The sequence below is a fragment of the Ammospiza nelsoni genome, chromosome 6, assembly GCF_027579445.1.
Source record: "Ammospiza nelsoni isolate bAmmNel1 chromosome 6, bAmmNel1.pri, whole genome shotgun sequence".
Lineage (NCBI taxonomy): Eukaryota > Metazoa > Chordata > Aves > Passeriformes > Passerellidae > Ammospiza > Ammospiza nelsoni.
The window spans coordinates 24,029,256-24,053,365 of record NC_080638.1 but is presented as its reverse complement, the minus strand read 5'-3'; the positions used below and the strand labels follow the sequence as shown (position 1 = coordinate 24,053,365).

Sequence of the window (24,110 nt, the reverse complement as noted above, 5' to 3'; positions counted from 1 at the left end):
TGGGAGAGCAGGAGGTTAGGGTAGAAAACTTTCTGGTAATCCTTTTAAATGAACATTTTCATGAATTTGTGGTCTAGTATTTTATGTAGTGAATACAATAAAAGAAAGCAGATAGTGCAAGTTTCTAGCACTATACTTTTGCTATGCATAGTAATGAAGTACAGAGGGACAATGCCAATGACTACCTGAAGTTTAAAATGAGAATAAAAGAAAGGGTCAAAGAACCAAGCATTATTTCTAGACATATTAAAAGATCAAAAATTTCATAAGTCTGCAGAAATCTCTTTCAAGGGGAGATCTTTCTGAAAGTCTTGAGAAAAGACTATTGTCACCTTCTTCCTGGTTTCTTTTCTTTTGCTTTTTTTCCCTATATAAACACACACAAAGTTTTAACCTATGCTATTACTGTGCTGCTTCTGAAAAATTAAGCAGACCTATTAGCCAGAAAAGTATATTTTTATCCAAAGATGGCTACACTGCAACAAAAGCACTATCAAAACTAAGCTTCCACAGATGGTAATCCACTTCAGCAAGACACATACTTGAGGCTGATATGAAGAAATTGATAAAATCCCTCCAGCACTTTGTTTCTGCTTTCCACACAGTGCTACTCTGCAGGTATTGCATGGCAGACGTTAACTGGTTTCAATGACGATGATCTAGCTGGAAGGGCAGGTCTGGAATTAAAAGTGTAATGCTTCTGAAGGTTATAGAGATGTACTTCAAAAAATTCTAAGAGGGATGCAATCTTCCTTAGGGATTGAAGGAAATAAGTCAGCTAGTCTTCACAGGAAGATACTTGTAATATTCATTACTGGCTTATAGTGACTTAGGCTGAAAGAGGAGGACAAGGACATGGACCTGCAACAAAATTAGCATAACAAATTGAAGCTGTGACAGCTATTGATAATCAGGCCCACATAACTCAATGGCAATTCACTGTCTACATTTAAGGGATAAAAAGCAGTGGTGTCAGGAATTCAGCATCCTAAGCCAACACCAGAGTCATAAAAAGACAGTTTACCACAACCTGTAAAGCTTTGTACAGGAAAACATAACTGAAAATACAGAAAATTAGATTAAATTCTTCATTTGTTTGTAATCCTAAAAATGTAAGACATTAAAAACCCTTTTCCTAGCTTTTCTATTCCCACAAAAAAAAACAAGAAAACCTTTCCTACACTATGTACATTCATATTGTGATTAATGCCTTTATCCAGTCATGAGTTACTGGGGTATTTACAGTCTCAACAGGTACTCCTCCATAGTCATCAACAAACAGTTCTTGCTCCTCCTTCATTCTCCTCTCAAACTGCTAAGAGTACTATTTAGACAAAATCTGGGGAGGAGGAGAAGACAACAGATCCCAAAGATGTAACAGTTCCTTCACCTGCCAGCATCTGTCCCTAAGCACCCTCACACTGAAGTAACTTAGGAGCAGCTATGCCTAAGAAAACACCAGAAAACAGAGGTTGGATGTGGTACCACAACACAGGCCCCCACAAATTCACACCATCATTATTGTCAGTGAAGCTGTGTGTTGAAGGGGCCTATGGCTCAGCTTGTAGACAGACTTCAGCAGGAAGGAAGTCCACCCAGAAGATTTGATACTATTGATGTAGGAAAGGGCAATATTTTACCAGTTGCTTGAGTCTCATTTTGAGACTGTGATGTGACAGGCTGAGAGAGGGCTACATTGCATGTAGATGAAAATTATTGAAGAACAGTTGTCTGATAGTAGAGCTAAATCTGCTAGTAATACAATTTGAAAGACACTGAGGAGGTAGAAGTAATCAAGCAGGGAAGAAATGGTGAGAAAGCTGTAAGGAACTTGCCATGTGGTAAACATTGACCCATTGCAGGACAGTTTGGAGCTGTGAGAAGAGGAAGTAACAAGAAGACATGAAACACTGAAAGTTTTTCCAGCTAAATCCACTTCAAGAACTGAGAGCACACAATGCTGAACTGAGAGCACACTGTATGCTGAACCTGTACCTGTTCAGAATTCTACCTTTTTTATGCATCCTCCATTGCTGCACACTGGTCTGGCTGTACATCCCAGAGTGCTAGGGCACAGAATCAAGCACCCAGGGGAGAAGTGAAGCTTTATTTAATACCAAGTTTAAATCTAGGTTTACAGGAGGTTCCCACTAAAAGGCCGGTGACTACATGCTCACCCAACAACTGTCTTTTTTCTTAATGCAGTCCACTCTCAGGAAACGTGACAAGACATTTTATGGTGAGAAGTTCTTGTTTTGCTAAATATACTTAAAAGGAAAAAATAATCTAGCACATCAAAAAGGTAACATAACCTTAACCTGGTAACAACTTCCCTATAGTATTAGCCAGGAATAAGAGTTGTGCTCTTTTGTATAATGATTACACATTTAAAGCAGGCAACTTTGTGCTTTGTGTTTCATAAAGCCTTTGAAGTTCGAGCGGATTTGAGAACTACCACACAGAACAGAGAAATGACAGGCATGGACATAGGCAACCCTGTTTGCAAGATCCCTAACTGAACTTCAAAAAGAGTTACCATTGTCTTCACAGTGCAGGTAAGATCTCATACCACCTTCATTAAACTGATTCTTGCTCTTGAGAGGTTTAATCAGCAATGGAAGTTTCACTGTCATCAAAGCTGGAAATTCCAGCTTTGGAAGCAAACACTAAGAGTATGTGAGAAGTGATATTAAAGCAAAATCCTATAAAGCTGGGAGAAACTGGTGTGGTTTGCTTTTTGCCATGCCAAAAATAATTAAAATCAAGGAAGGTATACAAATGGGGAGGGGGCAAGGAGGGCTATGAAGCAAGACTCTTTAACAATACAGAAAATTAAATCAGTCAGTTACACATGAAGGCTCTTTGAGGCTTTTGTTCATTCTTCAACTATGCTTAGATTAGCAGTTGATTCACTGACACTGCAGGGATTCTCCTATTCCAGTTGTTAGAGCTGTTACCCATGGAATGCCTGTACAAATGCATTCCACAAGTGTATTCCAGTAGATGAAGCTTCATAAAGATGTATTCTACAGCACTGTGCACAGTTTTATGGAACACTTCATCCATAAGGGTTCAATTAGCACCATCAGCTAAAACCACACAAAAATCAAACCATGTCTTTTGTTGCTTCAAGACCCATGGTTTCAGAGTAATTTAAGAAAGCTGCTAATGGGATCAGAGGAAATCCTTATACTTAATCTGTGTCACACACTCATGAATAAGAGAATATGCTGATTCCTTTTTGTTGCCAAGACACCAATGTTGCTGTGGTAACCACACTGACATGAAACAAGCTACTCACCTGCACAATGATGCCCTTGCTCTTGTATTCTGCATTGAGGCCTCTGGAGAAGTAATCCACAAAAGCCTGCAGAGAGAAGAAAGGAAACATGCAGCAGGCTACACGTTACAATGGAAACTCTAGTATAACAGTTTTGTGTAAGAGTATTTGAGTTACTATTTGGAGTTCCTGTTTTCAAAGTGAAAACCCTAGGTTTTCAATGAAACTTTGCAAATAAGAGCAATGCCATTCAAATAGAAACTCTATGCTTAGGAATTCTTTTTACAGAAGCAAGGCTCAATCTAAACAAATAAACCCCTTTTTAATTTAGAAGGAAAAGGAACTAGATTTGTTAAATAAAGCCTAGTTAAAAGAGGAAAATACAACTTCATGTTCACATTGTTCACTACTTTAGGTCATCTTCTTGAATATCTTTAAGAGTGATTTAATTGGGTTCCTCTTTTGCATGGTTTTTAGAACATAGTGTTTAAACACTTAGTCTTCTGCCTTTACACCTCTAAAAAATGCCACCCTATGGTGACACTTCTTCCTAATCCTCAAGTCCACCTCCGCAGATTCTCCTCCAAACTTCTGGAAGTTTTAGAAATTGCAAAACTGAAAGTTCAAAGAAAGAGGTTAAAGGACTTCAAAGGTGGATGTTAGCACCTGCCTTCAAGATGCTCTCAAAGCTGATACAGCCACCTTCTTAACCCTGCCAGGAAATATTGTGCTAAGAATCAAAGGCTACTTAGCAGTTCAAACCAGCACAGATTCCCACTTCCCAAATTCTTCTAAACTACACTTTCACCTTACCCTTTTGCCCAATGAGACAAAATACCAGGTTCTGCTACGGTTTCTTGTTTCAGAGAAGTGATACAGCCAAGTAGGATGAATGGAATACCTTCAACTGAATGAGCTAAACCATCCCATCCATGCTTGAAGCTAAAATAAATACTAAGTAAATTAGTTCAATTATTTAAGAAGCAGTTGCTTCACACCAGATTCAAACCAAGCAGCAAAGCTCTGGTACTGCACCTCCTTTACAGTTTTCCTTTGGTCACCATGTCCCCAGTGGTTTAACACAAGTCCTAACTGAAGCCAGCACCTAAAGTTGGCAAGTTGGCAGTGGCCAGTGTTTTTCCTACACAGGCCATCCCACTGAATTCAGCCATACAAGAAGGAACAGAAACACTCTCACACTACTGGACTATTTCTAAAGACACTCTGCTGAGCATACTTGGAAGATCTGAAATAAAACTGGATTTTCCTGTATAGCAGGTAGGTCCTTTTACTCTTCTTCTTCAAGAAGAAGAGTATGAGCTAGCAGGAGGCTCCTTAAACCATAAATAGCTTATCTGCTGTTCAGCTGCTCTTTCTTTCTTTCTTCCTCCCTCCCCTGAGTATAAGTTCATAACAAAATTCAGTACTCAACATAAATGAAACTGAAAGTCTGGCCTAGCAGCAGCTATTGAAATGAATCCTCTGACCATCCTCTTGACCAGGAAGGTACCTGCATGGACATGCCAAATGGTTTGGTGCACTTTCTGAACACAGCAGTTCAGGTGCATGTGTAACACCTGCACAGAGTATACTGATAATCTACTAAAAATAACTATATTATGTTAATGAAAGTGCTCTGATCATTCAAATTTTTAACTATTCCTCCATGACAAAAGTCCTGATGTTGGTTACTGCTCCAAATATGGAGACAAAATACAAAAGACTGCCTTCTCTACTGGTTGCAATGAGCTTGCTATAAGGAAAATGTTCTTTTTACATGAGAAGTGAAAGCTATTTCCAGTATACAAATAAGGTATGGAGTTTTTCTTCTTGAAGAATTTATTTCAAGACACGTTGGGTTTTCGACCTCCACAAGCTCAAGTCCCCCAACAACCTTGAACCTGAAGTCTTAAGAATGCTCTCTAAGTAAACATTCCCTGAATAAGCAGATAAGCATTGAATGTTGGAAAATTTGTTCTCCTTGGATATCCAAATATCTAATAACAAATCCAAACAGTAGAGGCATGGGGGTGAGGTGGGAAATGATATAATCATATTTCACTTCTCATTAGCATTAACACAGGTAGAGAAACCTGTCAAAATATAGCACTATGATTCCTTTAAAAGAGTCTCATTCCAGTGTAAACTAGGGAATTCTCCACAGGAAGGTTAAAGACCACATTTGTTCCTGATAATTAGTCAAAGTCATTGACTTACACCTGAAGGGTATTATGCTTTAAATCCCCTTTAAATAGATAAGGGAAAAAAAACCCCTAGAAACTGCAGATACTGTCTTTCTATAGCTACATTAGGGGAGTCACTTTCATGCTTACTAATCTTGCTGTAGGAGAAGATGGGCAGTGCTGAGAACAGGCAGATTGTTCGACCTGTAACTTAGTTTTTTAAGGGGAGGGGAAGAAATATTTCAGATTCCTGTTGGAAAAAAAAAAAAAGACTTACCAAAGCAGTGTAAGATATATTATCACTAAAATCAGAAGCTCAGTTGATTCCATAAAGCTGAAAGCACTGCCACCACAAAGTGACCATTTGTATTAAAACAAAAAATTGTCCTCTCAGGAAACAGCTACTTCAAGGGGAAATTTTATCACCTAAAGCTACTTCAGGCTTCTAAACTTAAATATATGCCCTCCTTTAGTATGAATAAAATAGTGTGCATCAACTTCCTTCTGGGAATATGAAGATGTTACTGCGAATCTAGAGGAAATGTGAGTCTGTTCTGACATGAATGACACTACTGAAGGTTTCTTCATCCAGTCAAGGTTCTGCTTAGACTCTGAGATGCTTGAAATATTCAAGGTAATTACCAGGTATGCCTGAAAAAGCTGTAGTGCCATACTGCTTTAATGCCAGTGTAAATGTCTCTTGCATTCTGTTTTATCACATATGCCTCAGTTCCATGCTGGGTACTCACATTCCGTCTTTACAGTGTTCACTGGAGATATTTTAGGGCAACATTTTAGAATCCCCTGAAATTATCTTTGGGAAAAAAAAATACAACCAGCTGCAAAAAAATGAAACTGTCCCAGCAACACAAAGAGAAACTAGAGCAGATGAACTTAAGATGAAATGTAGATCACAGAATTATCACAGAATTTAGGGGAAAGACAATTCAAAACCAAAATAAGCATGTTAAGCATGTTAAGCTTAGTCAATGTCCTTTCTCAGCTTTGCACTAAGCTTGCTTGGTAGACTACTATCCTTTTCCATTTAAAAATGAAATACATGAGGAAATACATAAAATAGTAATTTCTATGCCAGTAAACCCTTACACTCAGTTTTCTTTCAACCTTCCAGCTTCCACTATTGGAAAAACTCAAGACAGAAACTCTGTGCTTTTAGTTCATGAAAGCACCACTAGATGGACACCAAAACATTTATTCCTGTGAGTGTTGCCTTATGTTTGACACTTGATTTCAGTGTGGAAAGGAACATTTACCTTGGTTGCAGAGTAAAGAGTCAGCAGTGGAGTTGGACACATCCCTGAAGCTGATGCAATATTCAGGATTATCCCTTTTGATCTGAAAGGAAGCCAAGATATATTATAATGAAATAAAGGAAACATCTTTCATGTTTCCAAAAATTACAGCAAGCCTAAAAACACCCTTTAGAATGCAACTGAGATTAAGATCTGTCTAAAAATTCCAACCAAATCCTGAATTGAAATTCACTTTATGCACAGTCAGAAGTATCCAAGCAGCTGGCGTAAATCAGGAGCAACTCCAAGATCAATACAGCAAGAGAATCAAAGTTTTATTTACATACACATACACACACAATGAGCTAAACCATGCAAAACCACTGAGTCAAGCTGGCACGAGTTTAAGAGGAACTTCTACATCTTGGGACAAGATGGCAGAAATGGCAACAGTTGCATTGTATGATTTACACTTTGATAATTACTTTCATCTTCTAAATATTACTTCATAATGGATCTTCAAGATAGCAAGGATCTGAATTTACTGCTCAAATACAGAATTTAATAAATATGGAAGATATTCAGTGGATGAACACAGAAAATGAAAGTTGTCTTACAGCTGTATCACAGTAACACTGAAGGTATTTATCAACAATATTTTGGTAAAGATACCTGAAATCAGTGACCACCTGCTCTGTCAAGCCTTTCTAAAGCACATTCACGTAGGACAGGACGGCTCCTGACCTCCTAGTCTAGTCTGATTTGAACCATATCTATTTCTGAGTCTAGTTTTACCTACAAAACCAGACATATTTAGTGCTGAGTAGAAAAAAGAATTAATTTTAAAAGCTTTATGCAAATTAGAGCAATTACTCTGTTAGAAGGTCCTAGACAGTCCAACATAGTGAAAGTTAAATCTCTACTTCTTCCCACCGTGCTGGAAATTCAAGGCAGTTTATCTGAACATAGCATAAGCATGCCATGCTCAGTGCAGTGAGAACACTCATGCAGGCAGACATCACACAGCTCAAGTCCTGCAGATTCACAAGAGTTTCCATCAGATTTGTTCAACCAGGTGCACCCTACACCACTGCTGCCACAATCATTTCAGTAACCATCTTATAAAAAACCAGTAATTTAAGTCACTGTTAAAAATTAAAACAATATAAATGCTTTGGAAATCATGACAATAGATTCAAACCAGCATGGCTTGTGCCATGATACAAGTGTAAATTACATCTGTGACTGATTTGTCACAAGGAATGAGATGGCAAATGTGACAGAAAAGAATAATTTCAGTAATTCAGGATTTCAAGCACCTTTGCCAAAGTTCATTGTGTTTTTCAGGACTTCCCTGCAAGGCTTGGTTGGTGAAATAAGGTAGTAACACTGATCCAAATATGTAGCATGGAAAGTGTAAGATCACAAATTAATCAGGAATTTTCAAGACAGCAAAAGGTTAACAGTGGATCATAGAAGTTTTTTGTATCAAGACAGGCGGTGACTGTGATATTTATTTATGAGCTCAAATTGAGATTAGCAATGAATTTTGCCATTCTCTTAAAAAATATTAATTTTTTAAGAGATTACCAGATTGGAGAATACTATAAGGAGCTTTTTAAAAGCTCAGGCTGCTATGTGAACAGACTACAAAATGGCAGATGAAAAATCAATATTAAGAGTGCATCAATAATCTATTATCAATAACCAAAATAATGCTTACTAAAGAAAAAATTGTGAATTAATCACAAACCTTGCAGGGCTCTAAACCAACTGTTCCCTCCATGAGAAACCTGAACAAGAAGTTCTGTTTTGTGCAGCAGTCACCAAAACCAGCCAAACAACAGGATGCTGGGAATGGGAGGGACAGATCCTCCACCACCACCAAAATCCTGAATTACAGTTTACAAACCATCTTTATCGCTCCAAATACTGAACAGAAATATTAAGAAACTGATGATTTAAGAAAGGGGAAGAGAAGAAAAAAAACCACTCTGAGACATCAATTTATTTAAGAGACTATTAAGAGCAGCCATGATAAGAGTACACACACTAACAAATGAAAAAGATCAAGATTTTGATTCAGCTTCTTAGAATACAAAAGAAAGATGACATTTATTTAAATGAAAGACTGAAATTTAGATCCAAAAAACCAGAGTGCCCTTCTTATATTCAGACTAGGGAGTACTTGCCACAAAACTTAACTGAAGACAAAAGCTTAACAGGATTCAAAGAAGGACAAGCATTGATATGGATAAACACAAGCCTCATGCTTTTAAAACAAACTGAAGCTTGAGAAGAGAGGCTGACATGCCGGCAGCAAGCACAGGTCTCACAGCACCTGGCTGCACTGCAACTTTCTAGCAGGAGTCGTGACCACCACCTAGATGGAGTGAATTAATGGTCTGACCCAGGGAAGAAACCCTTCCTAGAAACACAAAACATTAACAGCAGCCCCTTGCAGAAGCTCTGTGTATTGGTCTCTTTGAAGCAGTCACTGCCACTGGGGGTTTTGTGGTTTGTATTTTTACATTTTAAAGAAAACATTCCTAGCCTTAAAAGCTCATAACTTAAAACCTCCAGATAAAATGAAATTGAGAAGCATGTGAGTAGGGGGAACACTTCCAATTACAATTCTGCTTCTTAGAGGAATTGCAGAATAAATGTTTTTAGAGAGGGATCTAAAGAATTACTCAAGCATCAGCATGGTAAAAAGAAATTTTGGCTCCATCTAATTCAACCGTGCCCTTAATGGGAAATAAAAAATAAAACAAAACCAAACAAAAAAAGTTGGTTAAAAGAGCCAGGCCCACACCCTCACACCTCCCAGTCATTCTACCTTAAGTGGTCCAGCACCAGGGAGGCTATATTTAGCCATCTCCCTGTTGCTGTGGCAACCAGCGCCTGCTCCAGCTGCACGCCAAGTGGAAAGAGCAAGCTTCTTCTGTAATGTAATTATGCACTTGCTACTTTCCTGGCAATAAATACCATAGTTTGGTGTTTGTCTAGCAACAGCCAACTGATTTTTGGTGGTGGTGGCTTTTCTTTTGTTCCCAAAGACATCAAGCCTTGATTTTCAGTTCTATGAGTTTCCCATCTCAGACAGTAGCCTGAGTATTTATACAGGAACTGCTCATTTAAGTATAATAGGAAGCTTCAGATAATAAATTGTCACTTTAAATGTTCAAAACACAGGAGAGAAGTCACAGCAGAGAATCTAAACGCCATTACCAGAAGTGGCATTCATTTAATGCAGCTGTGTTTAATATAAATAGAAAAGTAAAAGCCAAACCAAGATGTAGCTTTGTTTACTCCTATCAGACCTGGATGCAAAGCATGCAAAGTATGCTCTATTTTTGTATTTATCTTGCAATATATTGTCATAAAGCCAACATTCAAATATGCACTAGAGCAAGCTGCAAGATGCTCTAACACACTACGTCACATCTATCTACTCAACGTGCTCTCCTCCTTGAACAAGTGAGGAATGACAATGAGGTTCTTAGTCTAGCCTTATCCTTCGAGCCTGAAGCCCTTTTTTCTAGCCTGTGGTCCCATGTGAGAAATATATGGCAGACCTGAAGAGCAGCTGAATCCAGCTCCAATTCATTCATGCCCTTGGATTTGCTGGACATCCATGTCCTCCTGTGGCTACAGACTCCTAGCAGTGTTAATGGCCTGTGAGCTATGACTGTGCAGGAGCTGGCAGCTGCAGGCACTGCTTATGTGCACTGCAAACCCAACCAGCTTCACAAAAATCAAACAGAAAATGGAAGCTTTTTCAAATATTTTTCCCTGACATAGAAAGCAAGGCTGTCATCCAAATGGAGCAGTCTTTTAAAGTGGTTCCTTATAGTCAGGAAAAAGTTCAAGATGCATATTTAATTCTTTTTAACTAACATTAAGGTTTTCTTTCCAGGCTTCTTGAACAGTTATCCTCAGTATCCATGAGGTAGTCATGAAGTTAGAGAACTAAGAGGAAAGACGACGTATGCTCAAGGGCAGTCAGAACCAGAAGTCAGCAGGATCCTGGTTTGCTGCCTTTCATTCAAGTCATCTTACCGGCATGGATGTGGAACAGAAAAACCTATGCAGGATATTCTATAAGTAGAGTATACACCATTCTGTCCTGAGAAGCTGAAGAGATAACTCTGCCAAATGGACAGCTACAATATTTCTTAAAACAAAGAAGAAACTGAGGCAAGAATTTTTTAAGTTCCAAAACCTAATAATGAAATAACATTAAATCCCCACAAAAGTATAAATGTTTTGGTCATGTTGGCACCTTCAGAGGACAGTGGTTTCACAAAAAACAAGTCCCTTTATCTATCAATAACAGTACAAGGACAAGGAGTAGCATCTGACCTAGGAGCCCTGAGTATGTATCACTGCTGTACTATAATAATCCTCACCCTCTACTCCAGCTTCATTGGGTAATATTACACTCCCACCCCAGAGCTCAGTCTTGGGCTCAAATCTCTTTACATGAAATAAACTTATTCACATCTCCTGATTGGCTAAGTAAAAATCTTAGCTCACCATCATCCTGATGTGCTAGACACTGACTCCCATACTGACTCCCAGCTCTGACAGTTTGCACCCAGGAAGAAGCTTTGTTTTCAAAGTGAAACATCTGTGTATCTGTGCAACATGAGAATAACTGAATTCTGGTCTGCACTGAAGACTCTCAGACAGTGGGATGACACAAAATAAACTTTTTTTTTTCATCATCTTTGCTAGATTTGGAGGCTTGCCCCACATAGGGACTTCTCCTGCCTATTTGTTTGCATGGTTCTACAGAGTTTTCCCCAGTACTGTGAACACAGCTCAAGCCTGATCCAGGGCAACCCCCAGCAAGGCGGGGTTAGCACCCCAAGAGAGACGGCAAACAGCCAGCAGAGCCAACATCAGCTGCAAAACAGCCTGAGGGAGACTAAATGGAAATCACGAACCTTTTGGTTTCACCTGGGAGCTAGCTGGGAAGTCAGTACATGTCTTCCCTGTTGACAGTGGTGTGTTATTCTAAAGAGCTGATCTTCAATTCTATTCTTCCAAATGATCACAGCCTTTCCTCAATATACCTCCTACTGTATAATGAGAACATATTCTTTGCATCCATTTTACTTACAATGACTTAGAGAAATAGCCTTAAGAAGGTTATTCCCAGGAACTGTAACCACCCCCTCAGAATAGCAGGTTGTTGAGTTAGTGCTGATGAGTCAGACGGGCTTTTTAATTCTGTTCTAAAAGGAATCACCACAACAGTGGAGAAGGGAGAGGAAAAATAAAAAGGGAATCGAGTGGAAAAGGCTTCCACCGTCTGATGATTCATGCACCATCAGCGTGACTCACCCAGCATTACTCTGCCATTAAAACATGGAGACTAGGCTGATTAGTCACAGTAATGAATTTTTCAAGAAAGGATTCTCCCCTATAAATAATGATGACTTTGTCTGGATAGTGTTAGTGTGACTCACCTTTCCAGCATGCCGGGCAGCACCAATCGTGTCATCTGCAAAAGGAAAACATTGGTGATGGCTGAGAGTGCAGACAGCAGCCAGCCGGGGCCGAGGGAAGCCTCCCTGCCTCCCAGAAGCAGCTGCCACCCCCTCCACCCCAAGCACGGCTCGGGGAAGCAGAGACCATACTTTGCGTAGGCAGTTTATTTTTATTCTACCTGGATAACTTGGCTCTGTCAAGTAGTGTGTGCACTGAATCTGGTGAACTCATCTAGGCAGTAGCACAAGAGTAAATAAAACAAATGTCTTCACCATTCTGCAGCATCCATGGCCTCTACAGAACATTAAAAACCGGAGTACCACAGTAGAGGTACCATCTTTCTCTCCCTGCAAAAAACACCTGTCTTCCTCGAGTCTGACTAAATTTACCACCTATGCCAAGATTCAAAACATTATCCAATACATTTTAGCTAGGCTTACTGAACTGCTGAGTTTAAGACAAATTATGGAGCAGCAAGAGCACTAACAGAACTAGCGAACATATTATTAACTACAGAAAACATTTAAGACGCAAAATATTTTTTGTTGATTACCCAGGTATTTTCACACTGGAAAAAACTACATCTCCAAGAGAAAAGTCACCTGGCAAGCCTCCTCACTGCTTTGGAAACTCCTGCCTTTATTATGACTCTGAGCAATCCAACTACAAGCTGGCTGAAGGATTCTCCTGAGCAGTAATCCTAAAACAAGATTCCCAGTTGCAGACAGAGCCTCTCTGACAAGGGAAACAAATTAAGCATTGATCCAAACTTGGACAAAATTTTAATTAGTGTAAAATAGTTAATTTTCCTACTACTAATTACTACCATCCTAAAACACAATTTAAATCCAAAACTTCTGCCTTCCTGAAATAGTTTTGAAATTCTGCTTGTGCCAAATTCAGCCCTGACCCATGTAAGCCTATGAATAATTGCCACTGACACCAAAGACAGATCACACAAGAAAAATAAACTGCTACCACATTTGACATCTAAAAGATGTTCCAACAAAGTTTTTGAGAACATGGGGGGGGGGGGGGGGGGGTAATAAAATACTAAAACCAGCACACATCAGAAAACACACACAAAAGAAATCAGCATATACAGGCACACAAAACACCTGCAAGCACTTTGATTACAAAGAAACAAATTTTATTGTAGGAAGCTACTCATTTTATTATCACCACTGCATTAGCCCTCACATATGACTCAATCTGGGTTTGAGGTTTTATTGTTTGTTTGTTTTTATTGTTAATTATAAAACATCAGGAATAAGGGAGAAAAAAACCACAAAAGAAAACAATCTCAGTTCATTGCAACTGACACACAAAGAAGGTGCTAGAGAAGGGCTGTGTTTTCCATTTTATTGACATTTCTCCCTTAGAATAGATTCTGCCATCAGCCACACTGCATGACAGTTTTGATAAGGGACTGTACAGGCAGGAGTTGAACAGGCCTTCCTTTCATGAAGTCAGCTGTTGACACACAGTGCTGTCAGCACTGCCCCAGAAGTCAAACTAAATATTCAGAGCTGATAAGCATCAACAAGCTAAACAGATCTGATACAGCTTCAAAAAACCCTCTGGTATTAAGTTTAAGTATACATGAGCTTTTTCATACACTAATGCTCCAAAAGAGATGTAGAAACAACTATTTATTTTAATCTTCAAGGATAAAGAATGATTTGGGCTGATTTTAAGACTGGCTCAAGATTGGAAGAGCTTTTATCTGATCCAAGTTTTATGATCTCTTCCACAGATCCCTTGGCAAAAAGCAGCATACTGTTTCTTGCCTCTCAGGGCAGTGGAATGCTGCATATCATCTCCACAGATTGGCACATGGACGTGGACTGGAACTGCCTTCCCTTAGGCAACCCATAAATGATGTGAAAAACCAGTACACAATTTCCCAGTAGTGTAGGGGAGACCCCACATTTGAAACTTTGTCTTAAATCCACACAAATGCATTCATGGTCTAAATCCAAATTGCAACCCACCAGCAGCTCTAACAGTTTATCACAAACCTGCTGGCTACTAAAATATGCTACAATAATTGGTAGAGTTACATAAAATAAAAAAAAAAAAACTATGAAGCCACTGACAGCTGAAATACAACAATAGGTACACAATTTGGGGAGAAATCGAGAAGTTTCTCACTACCAACTGCATTAAATGGTTTGTTTCTAAAGTTCAGCTGAACAGCAGTCAATTTTTTTCCCCTCCACAGAAAAACACTGATGGCAAAACTGAATTTCATACTCAACATCACTTCCCTTTGTTTTACTAAAATTCTTATTTTGAGGGAATTTCAAAATTCTGTGAAATAGGGCAAAAATTTCTATCAGTATTTTTATACCTTGTGATGTGTGAAAAAATATATTTATGAATATTCAGTACCTTGATGTGAAAATACTGTTATTTTTAAAGAGCAGGATAACAGAAGGCAGCGCTCTGAGTCAGACTCACCTGACCCAGCCAACTGCACACTCAAAGTGCACGACTGGAAAGATGCTGGCAGGGTATTCTGCAGCCATCCTCAGGTCTGGCAATTTTATACACTCCACACACATGTAAAATATTTTCAGCATTAATTAAAATAAAACAATCAATAGCAGAAATGTAGTTTTATCACTAACAATGGTGTCAGTGGTGTCTACCCCTGCTTGCATTGTATGATCCTTATCCAAAACAGCCAAACTGGTTAACACTCATCTTCAATAGCTGTAATATCAGACATGCCATTAGGAAAAACGGCAGTTCAAAATCAAAACATCTAGATCTGAATAAATATCTCCCAGATAAAGAATCTAAATTTCAGCTAGATCTTGTTTAGAGATAGTCAATTCTGCAATGGTGTGTAGCTCACAAATGGCAAAGCCTTGCAAGTCAATCTATAGGAATTTGCATGCAGGATGTCAGAGAACTTTACAGCAGTGTTTGTTTCTTGGAAGACAATTTAATACAGGCAGAAGGAAGTATCAGGAAGCCTAAAGGAGAGGTTGGGAGATAACCTAAAAAGAGTGCCTTCAGTTGGTGATTGCTGAACATGGTTAGGCTTCCTTCACATAACCATTTTTATGAAGGAATACTATTCCACAGAAATGTGTGCTACAGTTGAAAGAATGAATGAAAACTCAGGTAATTCCAGACGAGCAGTTAGGCTACATGAAAACTGCTCATCTAAAACAAAGTGGTTTTTCTTTCTGAAAATTTGCATTAGAGCAGAGTGAGCATGTGCATCTGACAAATTGGTTCAGGACAGACTACTCAGCTCAATAAATTGTTAATATTTGATATTTTACAGAGTCTGGCTAAAAGTTAGGTTTAGCACACAATCATGAAGAGTGGTTGGTGCACTCTAAGTTTTTTATGTGTTTTCCAATTATTTCACGTACATTCATAATGCTACCACAGAATTTGGGGTTTAGTTCCTTTGGTTTGGAGAATTGCTTTGTTTTTAAGTCAACTTCTTTCACACCTACCTATCCAGATCTCAAATTCCAGGATGCTCAAGGCAAATGACTAACTTTAAGTAGAGATTGATTACAGACCAGTTCAATAATCTTTTATAGGCATCTATAATTTCCTTATGTCCTTTCAACTGCATTTATTACATTCCTGGCAAGCACTGGTTGCATTGTCCACTCTTCCTTACCAAATCTGTCCTCTACCTTCTAGTTCTGGAAAAACTAGACCTAACAAAGCAAAGATTCCTACTTGCAAATACAAGGATGCACAGACTTATGGTTAGATTTATGTTCTAAAGCAGGCACTGCAATTAAAAGCTGCAATTAGAGGATGAGCAAATATAGTTGGAAGTCATAACCATGGGTTTCCAGTGATTTTTCTTCAGAAGAAAACCTCCCATTCGTAGTTATCACTGCATTATAGTCTTTTCTCAATCTGGTCCAATCAATAGCTCAGAAGTGGAGCCTTTGAAAAGAATAATAATATGCAAAACTTTGAATATTTTTCAAGTGATGTTACTCAGACGACTAAAATACAGCAGGAAATGGTAAGATAAATATTCAAAGTCACCCTGTGACCTTATAACAACTGTTATACAACATCAGAAACCTAACACCACAGTTGTATATTTACAAATATAAATCATAAAGACAAATCATTCTATGATGTTACAACTGCAAGTCATTATTTCCACTTCAAAAGAATATAATGGTACCCTTTCTGTAACTAGAGCTATACAAATAAAAAAAAAAGGGTGAGGCTTGAGAATTTGGACAAGTTTGCTACAGTGTTATGCAGCTAAGAAGCTTCCCTGACTCAAAAACCTGGGGTGAAATTTTACCAACACAGAGCAACATAACTTTTTAAAGATCAGGAATTCCCTGTGGTGCACCCACTCATACAAAAACATCATTGCTACCATGAGACAAGTCCAGCGGATTCACACAAGCTCACAGATGCAGTAGTTGTTTAACAAAATTAACTGGCACCCTTGTACACAGAGGGTACACTAAAAATCTAAAGACCTGTTCTCATGCACTGGCATTTAAATTGATTGTGAGGTCTGTTCTCAGCATCTATAAAGTTTTTTAATGTGTCTCTCTTAAGAACAGTAACTTCTTAACACAGCTCATACCCCAAGCCAAACAAGAATTATTTATATTTGTAAAAACTAGCAAGGTCAGCTTTTTCCTACTGTAAAAACCTGAGGTCAGCTCAACTCACACAGTAACCCATGTAGCCGTGTCAGGGGCACCAGTTATAAAAAGGGAAGTGTGAAAGTAACAAGGCATGCTCATTTTCAGTGACTTTCCTCTGAGCAACAGTTTTACAAGAGAAAGTTGTCCCTGTTTAGAGCACAAACTTTTGGAGTCAAGTTAAAAACCAGAAGCTGTCAAAATTGTCCTCTTGTGCTTTACACAGGACAAAAACAGCTCAAATAATAAGGCTGGACTTGCTTCTCTTTTCAAGAGGCAAAATATGTGTTTGTGTCAACCCCAAATCTACAGAAAGCCACAGAACTATAGGATTTCCTTAATTTCCCCAAGTTACTTGTACTTTGAACAAAACCCCCCAGTGTTTCTCTGACTATTGCTTAAAAATATTTATTACAGTTACAGCTTTCTGTGTATCACACTCTCAAGTTCAAAGTCAGCAAGGTGGGAAACCACAGCACTGAATTTCTCCCTCTGGACCATCTGAATGATATGCATAACCACCTTCACAGGAGGCTTACTTGTTTTCCAAGCACTGGTAACTGTCCCTCTCTGTTTTAAACTTGTATTATGTACTTGGTCAAATCATCAACCCCTTCTTTGATTATGACTTTGTATATAAATGTAAAAAATCTCTAGGCTAGACTGGAATACACACACAGTGATCTCTTCTTACAAGTCAGTGTTGCCACTGTCCTTAGAATTATGTTCCACTTACTGTGACCCTTTCCACAAATACAAAAATTCACATAGGGTTCTTGCAGGGGACAAGCAACTACCACCTGATTTCTGGTAAGGTGCCTTTACAGATGCAGTCTTAGGCTGCACTAGCCCATCTGAACACACACTGGAGTTTGACAGATGCCATTTCCTACTGTCTTTTCAGGATTGCTGCTCCCCAGGCTTTTCTTCTTTCTACATACAGGCCTGCATAAGAATATTTCCCCTCTTTCTCAAATTCACTAAACTTCTGCTCCTCCTTTCAATTTTATATTGGTTTTGGGTTCTGTTGTTGCTTTCTTTCCTAAACGCAGTTTCAGACTTTCTAGTAGTCATTTCCAGGTCCTGCCTGGGATTCACAGCCTGGTGGTACTCACCTCTTACTTCTCCTCCATTAAGGGGGCAGCTGACAGCAGATCTCTCAGTTAAACAGAAGGATTTAAGTATTCTAAAATCTCGAGAAAATTAAAAGCATCTCAAATATGACAACAAAAATCCTTGATGTGGTAAGGCCTATTAGCCTTTTGCATTGGCACTCAGTATAAAACATGAGTGAAGTCATCAACATGACAACTACCACAGAAGGGACGGACATGGACATCATTTACTCTCCTGCTTCATCTGTTAATGCCAATTTCCAAGCAAAGCCTGGCCTGCAAGCCTAAAATTTGCATCCCCCTACAATATAACAGCCTGCAGACTAATTCAGCTCCTTGCTTAATCAACCACTAAGCCAGCACTCCCTCAACTGTTTAGTCCTGCTTATTTTTCAAGAGAACATAAGCTTATGTCTCACTCCCAATGCAATTAGCATATTGTGATGCTGCAAAAGAAATAACAAACTTGCAGTTCCTTCCATAGCAAGTAACTCTTGCAGCTTTCAAAGGAGAAACAAGGCCTCCTGGAAGCATTTGAAGCTATTCTCTGTGCTCATTACCTACCCACTTTTTCCACTGGAAAGCAGTTCTGGCACCCTTGGCTTTCAGGACATTAAGCCAACAGCCAAACCAAGTTTGTTTTCCCAAGTGAAACTAAAGGCTGTAAAATACAAAGATGAATTGACTCAAGAAGATGAAAGATGAACACTTGAACACTTGCTGGTTAATGAAAAAACCCAGGGATTTTGACCTAATATTTCACTCAATGCCACTAATATTTGTGTCTCAAAATGCAAAAAGATATCCAAAAGTTGTAATACAAACCCACATTACCTGAACTGCTACCAACAACCATTAAAGTTCTGTTATTTAAATGCCTCCAGAAGCTTGAGATCAGACTAGGACAAGAACCATGAAACCACATTTACTACCTCATCTTCTTCCTCATTTATTTGTCAATTCAATCCTTGTATATGACTGTATTAAGTCTCAAGCTCTCCTGAGAAAATACCACAAACGAAAAATTTTTGTGCTATTTATGGCATCAAGACCTGTAACACTTATTTTTTTGTGTGTTATAGGAAGACCAGAGTAACTCCTGCACTGCACATCACCATAAAAATGTGATATTGCCCAGACTGCCTAAAAAGCATCTACTTTGGCTGGGGGAGAAGATGGTATTTTGTCAATTTTTTAACCAGCATTTTAAAAGACATGAGATTTCCAACATGTTTCAAGTAGTTTTATGTGGCTTATCTTCAGTGATGTACAGGCTGCTTTAAAGGCACATCACTGTAATCAACACTTCCTGCCAGACTGAGTGAACCCCAAAATTGCATGACTTCATGGTTCATGGGTGATGTAATCCAACAGTGCTCTAAGGACGTGATGGGGGCAGGCAGGGGAGCATGGAAGAGGATTTGGGAAAGACAGATTTTAAAAAGTCTGACTGGGAACAAATTTTCAAAACAGCTGCCAAAATTCCATAGTATTAGATACTTTGCAGCTGGGAAAAATCTGAACAGCAGGACCATCTAGGCTGCAAATTTGTCTTGGGAGGTGAAGATCTTGTCTTCTCTCTCAGTGTACCCCTTCTCACACACTGCATATCCCCTAGGAACTCCAATGAGCTGACTAATGAAGAAAAAGATGGATCAAAAAGTTATACTTAGAGCAATAAAACAGATTTCAGCATTTCTGTGCTAACTATCCAGACTTTCCTACTGCAAGTCCAAGGGGTGTTTCAGCCAGAACTGGAGTTACTTGACATGCACACCAGAAGAGTTGTGCTGTCCAAAAGGTGCTGCTGATGGCACATGGTGCAGGTTACTGAGAGGACAGGGATATCAGCATCTTTTAGGCTCTGAGAAAGGCTGGTCCAAAAGGCAAGGAAGTGGATGCCAATGCTCTAGAAAATAACAGCACAAGTTATATGCCATCTCTGAAGGATCTGGAGATACTGTGGGTAGAGTGTGAACAGGTAGTAGCTCTGCTTCTCCTGTACTTTCACACTTCAGCAGACCTTCAGCTTCTTGCCTAAGAACTTGTGCTCTCTTCCATCACAAATTTGATGTTATTAGTCAGATAAGAAGAGAGAATATTTTTATTACTGTTTTTAAAAACATACACACACACATATATGAAAAAGAGATGGTATCAACCTCAAAAACAGAACTAAAAACAGAACTAAATATTCACAGGATTACATCCTAAAAGTCTGCATAAAACCATAAACAGACTTCTCATAAATTTATTTTTTTCCTACCATGATTCTCTAGTTCTATGGCTTCTCCTGAAAAAGTGTCTTACAGATGGCACACATCTCTAATGTGTTCTTCTCCCCAAAACACTAAGCATCTGGCATGCCTACTGTTTAATTACACAACACGCTCGTGCAGGAGAAAACATTTGCAAGCTTGGAATCTTATGCTCAAATTCTGATTAAATGCAGTAGCAGGAGTTATTCACAGTCAAGGAAAAAGTTTTCAAACAGAAGCAAAAACACTATTAACACTCAGCAAGCAGATCTTGAGTAAGTTTCTGCATGTGCAAAAATAGCCATTTTAGAAATTTGAAGAGGTTGAGAGGATGCAAATTTTACAAGAAGCTGTATGACAATTTTGTAAAATTGTTGATAAACACTGACACTATAACTAAAGCATTAGTCTACTTTAGAAAACAACACAGTCTAGCTGCATCTCTGGAACTAAAGGTGTATGCTGAATTAAACTACTACTCTACCCTCCCATCTTCAGAAACACATATTGAAGTAGTTAATCTGTAACTTTTCTACTCTCACAAAATGCTCCCAGGAAGACTGACACCCCAAATTCTTTTAATCACTGAATAGTGCACTCCCTCTGCTGGCACAGCACAGACCTCACACCTCAGCAGAGGAGGTCTGTGCATGACACTTCTTCAGATGTACACCTGATGCAGCTCTGTTAACTTAAATTACTTCCTTAAGAGAAATTTTCCTTAAGAGAAAACTCATTAATAACTGACTTCTCTGATCCTGTAGGGGGACAACAAGACACCATGGATTGTCCTTCTTGGTCAACTGGAAAATCTGTACTTGTCAGGCTCACAGTCATTTTCCAGGTGAAAGGCTTCTGAAGACTCACTGTTAAGAGCATTTCTAACTTTCCAGCAAGTAGTTCTGAGATGTCAAATCAAACACACACAGATGTAAGAGCGTGCAGCAGCAAGCTGACATTACCAACTCCCATTCAGTCATGCAACGGCTGCATTTTCATTGTTTGTCTGTGTTTTAATAAAGTGTGAGAATCTTATTAAAGCATTGTTTTAAGAGGTGCTGTGCCTCCTCACATGGAAACCAGAGTTTAGATTCACCAAAAGAACTGTACTAGATGAATTTAGTACTTGACCTAATCAGAAGAGCTGCAAAAAAATCTTTAGAGCCATCTTTGAAACCTCTAACATTTTAGCTTTGAGGCAGAAGGTTAACCCTCAGCTGATAGAGATACACTGTTATGCAGTGTATTCTGTATGCAGAAGGTTAGCAGCCAATAGTCACAAGGAGTTCCATCAGCACACACTGCTAACACACTAACAGCATCCCTGTGACGTGTAAGCAACTATTTCCTCTGTCTTTTTTAAGCTTTGATATACTAAGATGAAAATCTTATTTTTGAACGGGCCTCATGTTAATCAGCAAGAGAACAGCCATATGTTTTAGCCTCAAGTCATGCTGATTTCTTCTCAATAAAACCTTCCGTTTAAATATTCAAAAGTGAAGGTAACTTCTGAAGTAAAGTTAATGCATGCTTCTGTGAGTTTGGTTTTCCCTCTTGCTCATTTATTTTGCAGAAAAAAATGAAGCACCTTTTCACTAGTGTACAAAAACCTTAGACATGCAGAGATAAGGGCTGCCCACCCCAAGAAACACAGATGCAGGGGAAGAAGAAAGAAGCATTTACAAGGACTAGTAGAACAATTGTCAAAAATCATTAGGTGCTGTTTTGTGTATTTACCTTGCTCCTTTCAAATAGCTAATAGGCATCTTTGCAACAAATTACATTTCACACATCAATCAGAACAGTCCAATATTCCAATTAGAACCGCTGGGTTTCTCTCCAAGACAAAAAGTGAACCTGTAGCCTAACAGGCCAAAGTAATTCCCTCAGACAACTGAGTCTTGTTTTCTGGTTTTGAATTATCAAGAAGTGTTGCTAACTTACCTTACAAACAGACATGATGTTAATGTTAACCATTTTGTCGATCGTCTGCAAGAAAACAAAGTTTTGGGGTTCACTCATTTTAAGTTATTTGAACAATATTTATACATCCTCTGGGCTTAAGTGCCAGGATAAATTATCTGCCTTTTCTCCTTGCCTACCTGCTAAAGTATCAGGAACAGTGACAGGCTTTCAAAGCAAAGTCTATGAATTGCTCTTGGTCAGGTTTCATCTTTGATTAGGGACTTGCATTAAATATAGAACCACACAGGTGTATCACACTGACACTCTATTTCCTAACACTATTCAGTACTTATGAATTTTAATAAATTCTTACCTTTGACACGTGTTTTAAAATTAACTACTTATTTTACTCTTCACCATTTCAGTGACTTTAAGTTTATTCGGATATATTTAGCAACACTTAAGCAGAAAACACAGCGGACCCAGTGAGCTACAGGGGTTTCAGAATGAAAATCATGCACCAGTGAAATTGTTCATAATCAGAGTTTTCTATGTATCCAGTACAACCAAGATTGTCCCTACATTATGAACTGTCTAAAATGGTCACATTAAGTTTTTAAGTGTTATGGACTATGCAGCTTTCATCCATGAAATTGCTTGCTCCCCCCTTCAGTCACATAGGAAGCGCTCCAGGACAAGCTAAAGCAGCTCATAAACAACAGCCAGATGAGACCAGGGACAGGAGCAGAAGCAGCAGGGAAGAGTACATAAAGAACACCACCAAAAAGTGAGACTGCCATCATCAGCATTGTGTTATGCTGCTTATGGAAATCTCCAAGCTTTTGAACACTTAATTCTAACCAGAAAACCTCATTATGTGGGTTCCTTAACCAAACCTAAATACTTCTGAAATATCTGCTAACCCCAGTAGAACACTAGAAGGTACCACAAAAGCACTTACCTTCTCCAGCTCTGGGATATCAATAAAATATTCAGGATAAGCATAGGATATTCCCACATTGTTGACTGAAAGAGAAGGATGAATGAGATCACATGGATGCCCCCTGATTAATGGCAATTTTCAAGCAATTAAATGCTTAAAATGTTGCATTTATGACATTCTAAGTGCTTTGGCCGAGTTCCCTTCAGTGTCAGTATCCCCGGGTGCCCGCGGTGGAGGGCGGGAGCACACGGACGGGCCATTTTCATGCGTGAGCGTTAGTTCTGCATTGTTTACCAGCTGCCGAGTTCCCCACCTCGCACCCACGCCCCACAGCGCGGGGGGCACGGCGCTGCCTCTGCCCCCAGCGGGGGTGTCTGCGGGGTGTCGAGGCAGAGAGCAGCTGCGTGGCGGGGCAGCGGTGAAGCCGTTTCACACCTTTTTCCCGATAAATCAATACCCCAAGCGCGCTACGAGCCCAGCCGCACACCCCGCGGAGGGAGCGGCGCGGCGGGGCGGGGAGCGGGGCGCAGTGCGCGGCGCGGCCGGCAGGTGGCAGCAGAGCCCAGCGCGGCGCGTCCCGCGCCCCCCGCCCCGAGCGCCGCCGCGCCCCGCGGGGGAGAGGGAGCCGCCGGCCGGGGCCCCGCGCCGCTGCCCGGCCTCCCTGCGCGGAGATTGCCGCGGGAAACCCTCCTCCCCGTCACCCCCACACCTGCACCGAGTTACTCAAACCTCCTCGATTCGCTTTTTTCAATACTTTACACTGGCACGGTTTTATTCTCGGACGTGAAACCAACAACCCGTTCTCTAAATCCCGGCCCCAAGAGGAGAAAACTTCTAATTCTGTTCGAAAACAGAGCTGCTCTGCAGCCTCGAACTCCGCAGAGCACACTGATATGGAGACAAAAAGCAGCAACCAAAAGGGATCTCCGCTTCCTAAGTATCTGTTGTTCATCTTACGCAAGTGAATCGCGTGACATGTGGTTGCTGTGGCAACATTTTACATTTATATAGTG

The 24,110-nt window shown here is 39.6% G+C and overlaps 1 protein-coding gene across 1 annotated transcript in view; it reads right to left on the bottom strand.

The window, feature by feature from the left end:
- Positions 1-24,110, bottom strand: part of HSD17B12 (hydroxysteroid 17-beta dehydrogenase 12) — an 81,830-nt gene that overhangs the window by 4,860 nt on the left and 52,860 nt on the right. The window contains 5 exon segments of the mRNA XM_059474185.1: positions 3,302-3,367; positions 6,738-6,819; positions 12,194-12,228; positions 22,194-22,238; positions 23,116-23,180. Coding sequence (XP_059330168.1) covers positions 3,302-3,367; positions 6,738-6,819; positions 12,194-12,228; positions 22,194-22,238; positions 23,116-23,180 — 293 coding nt within the window.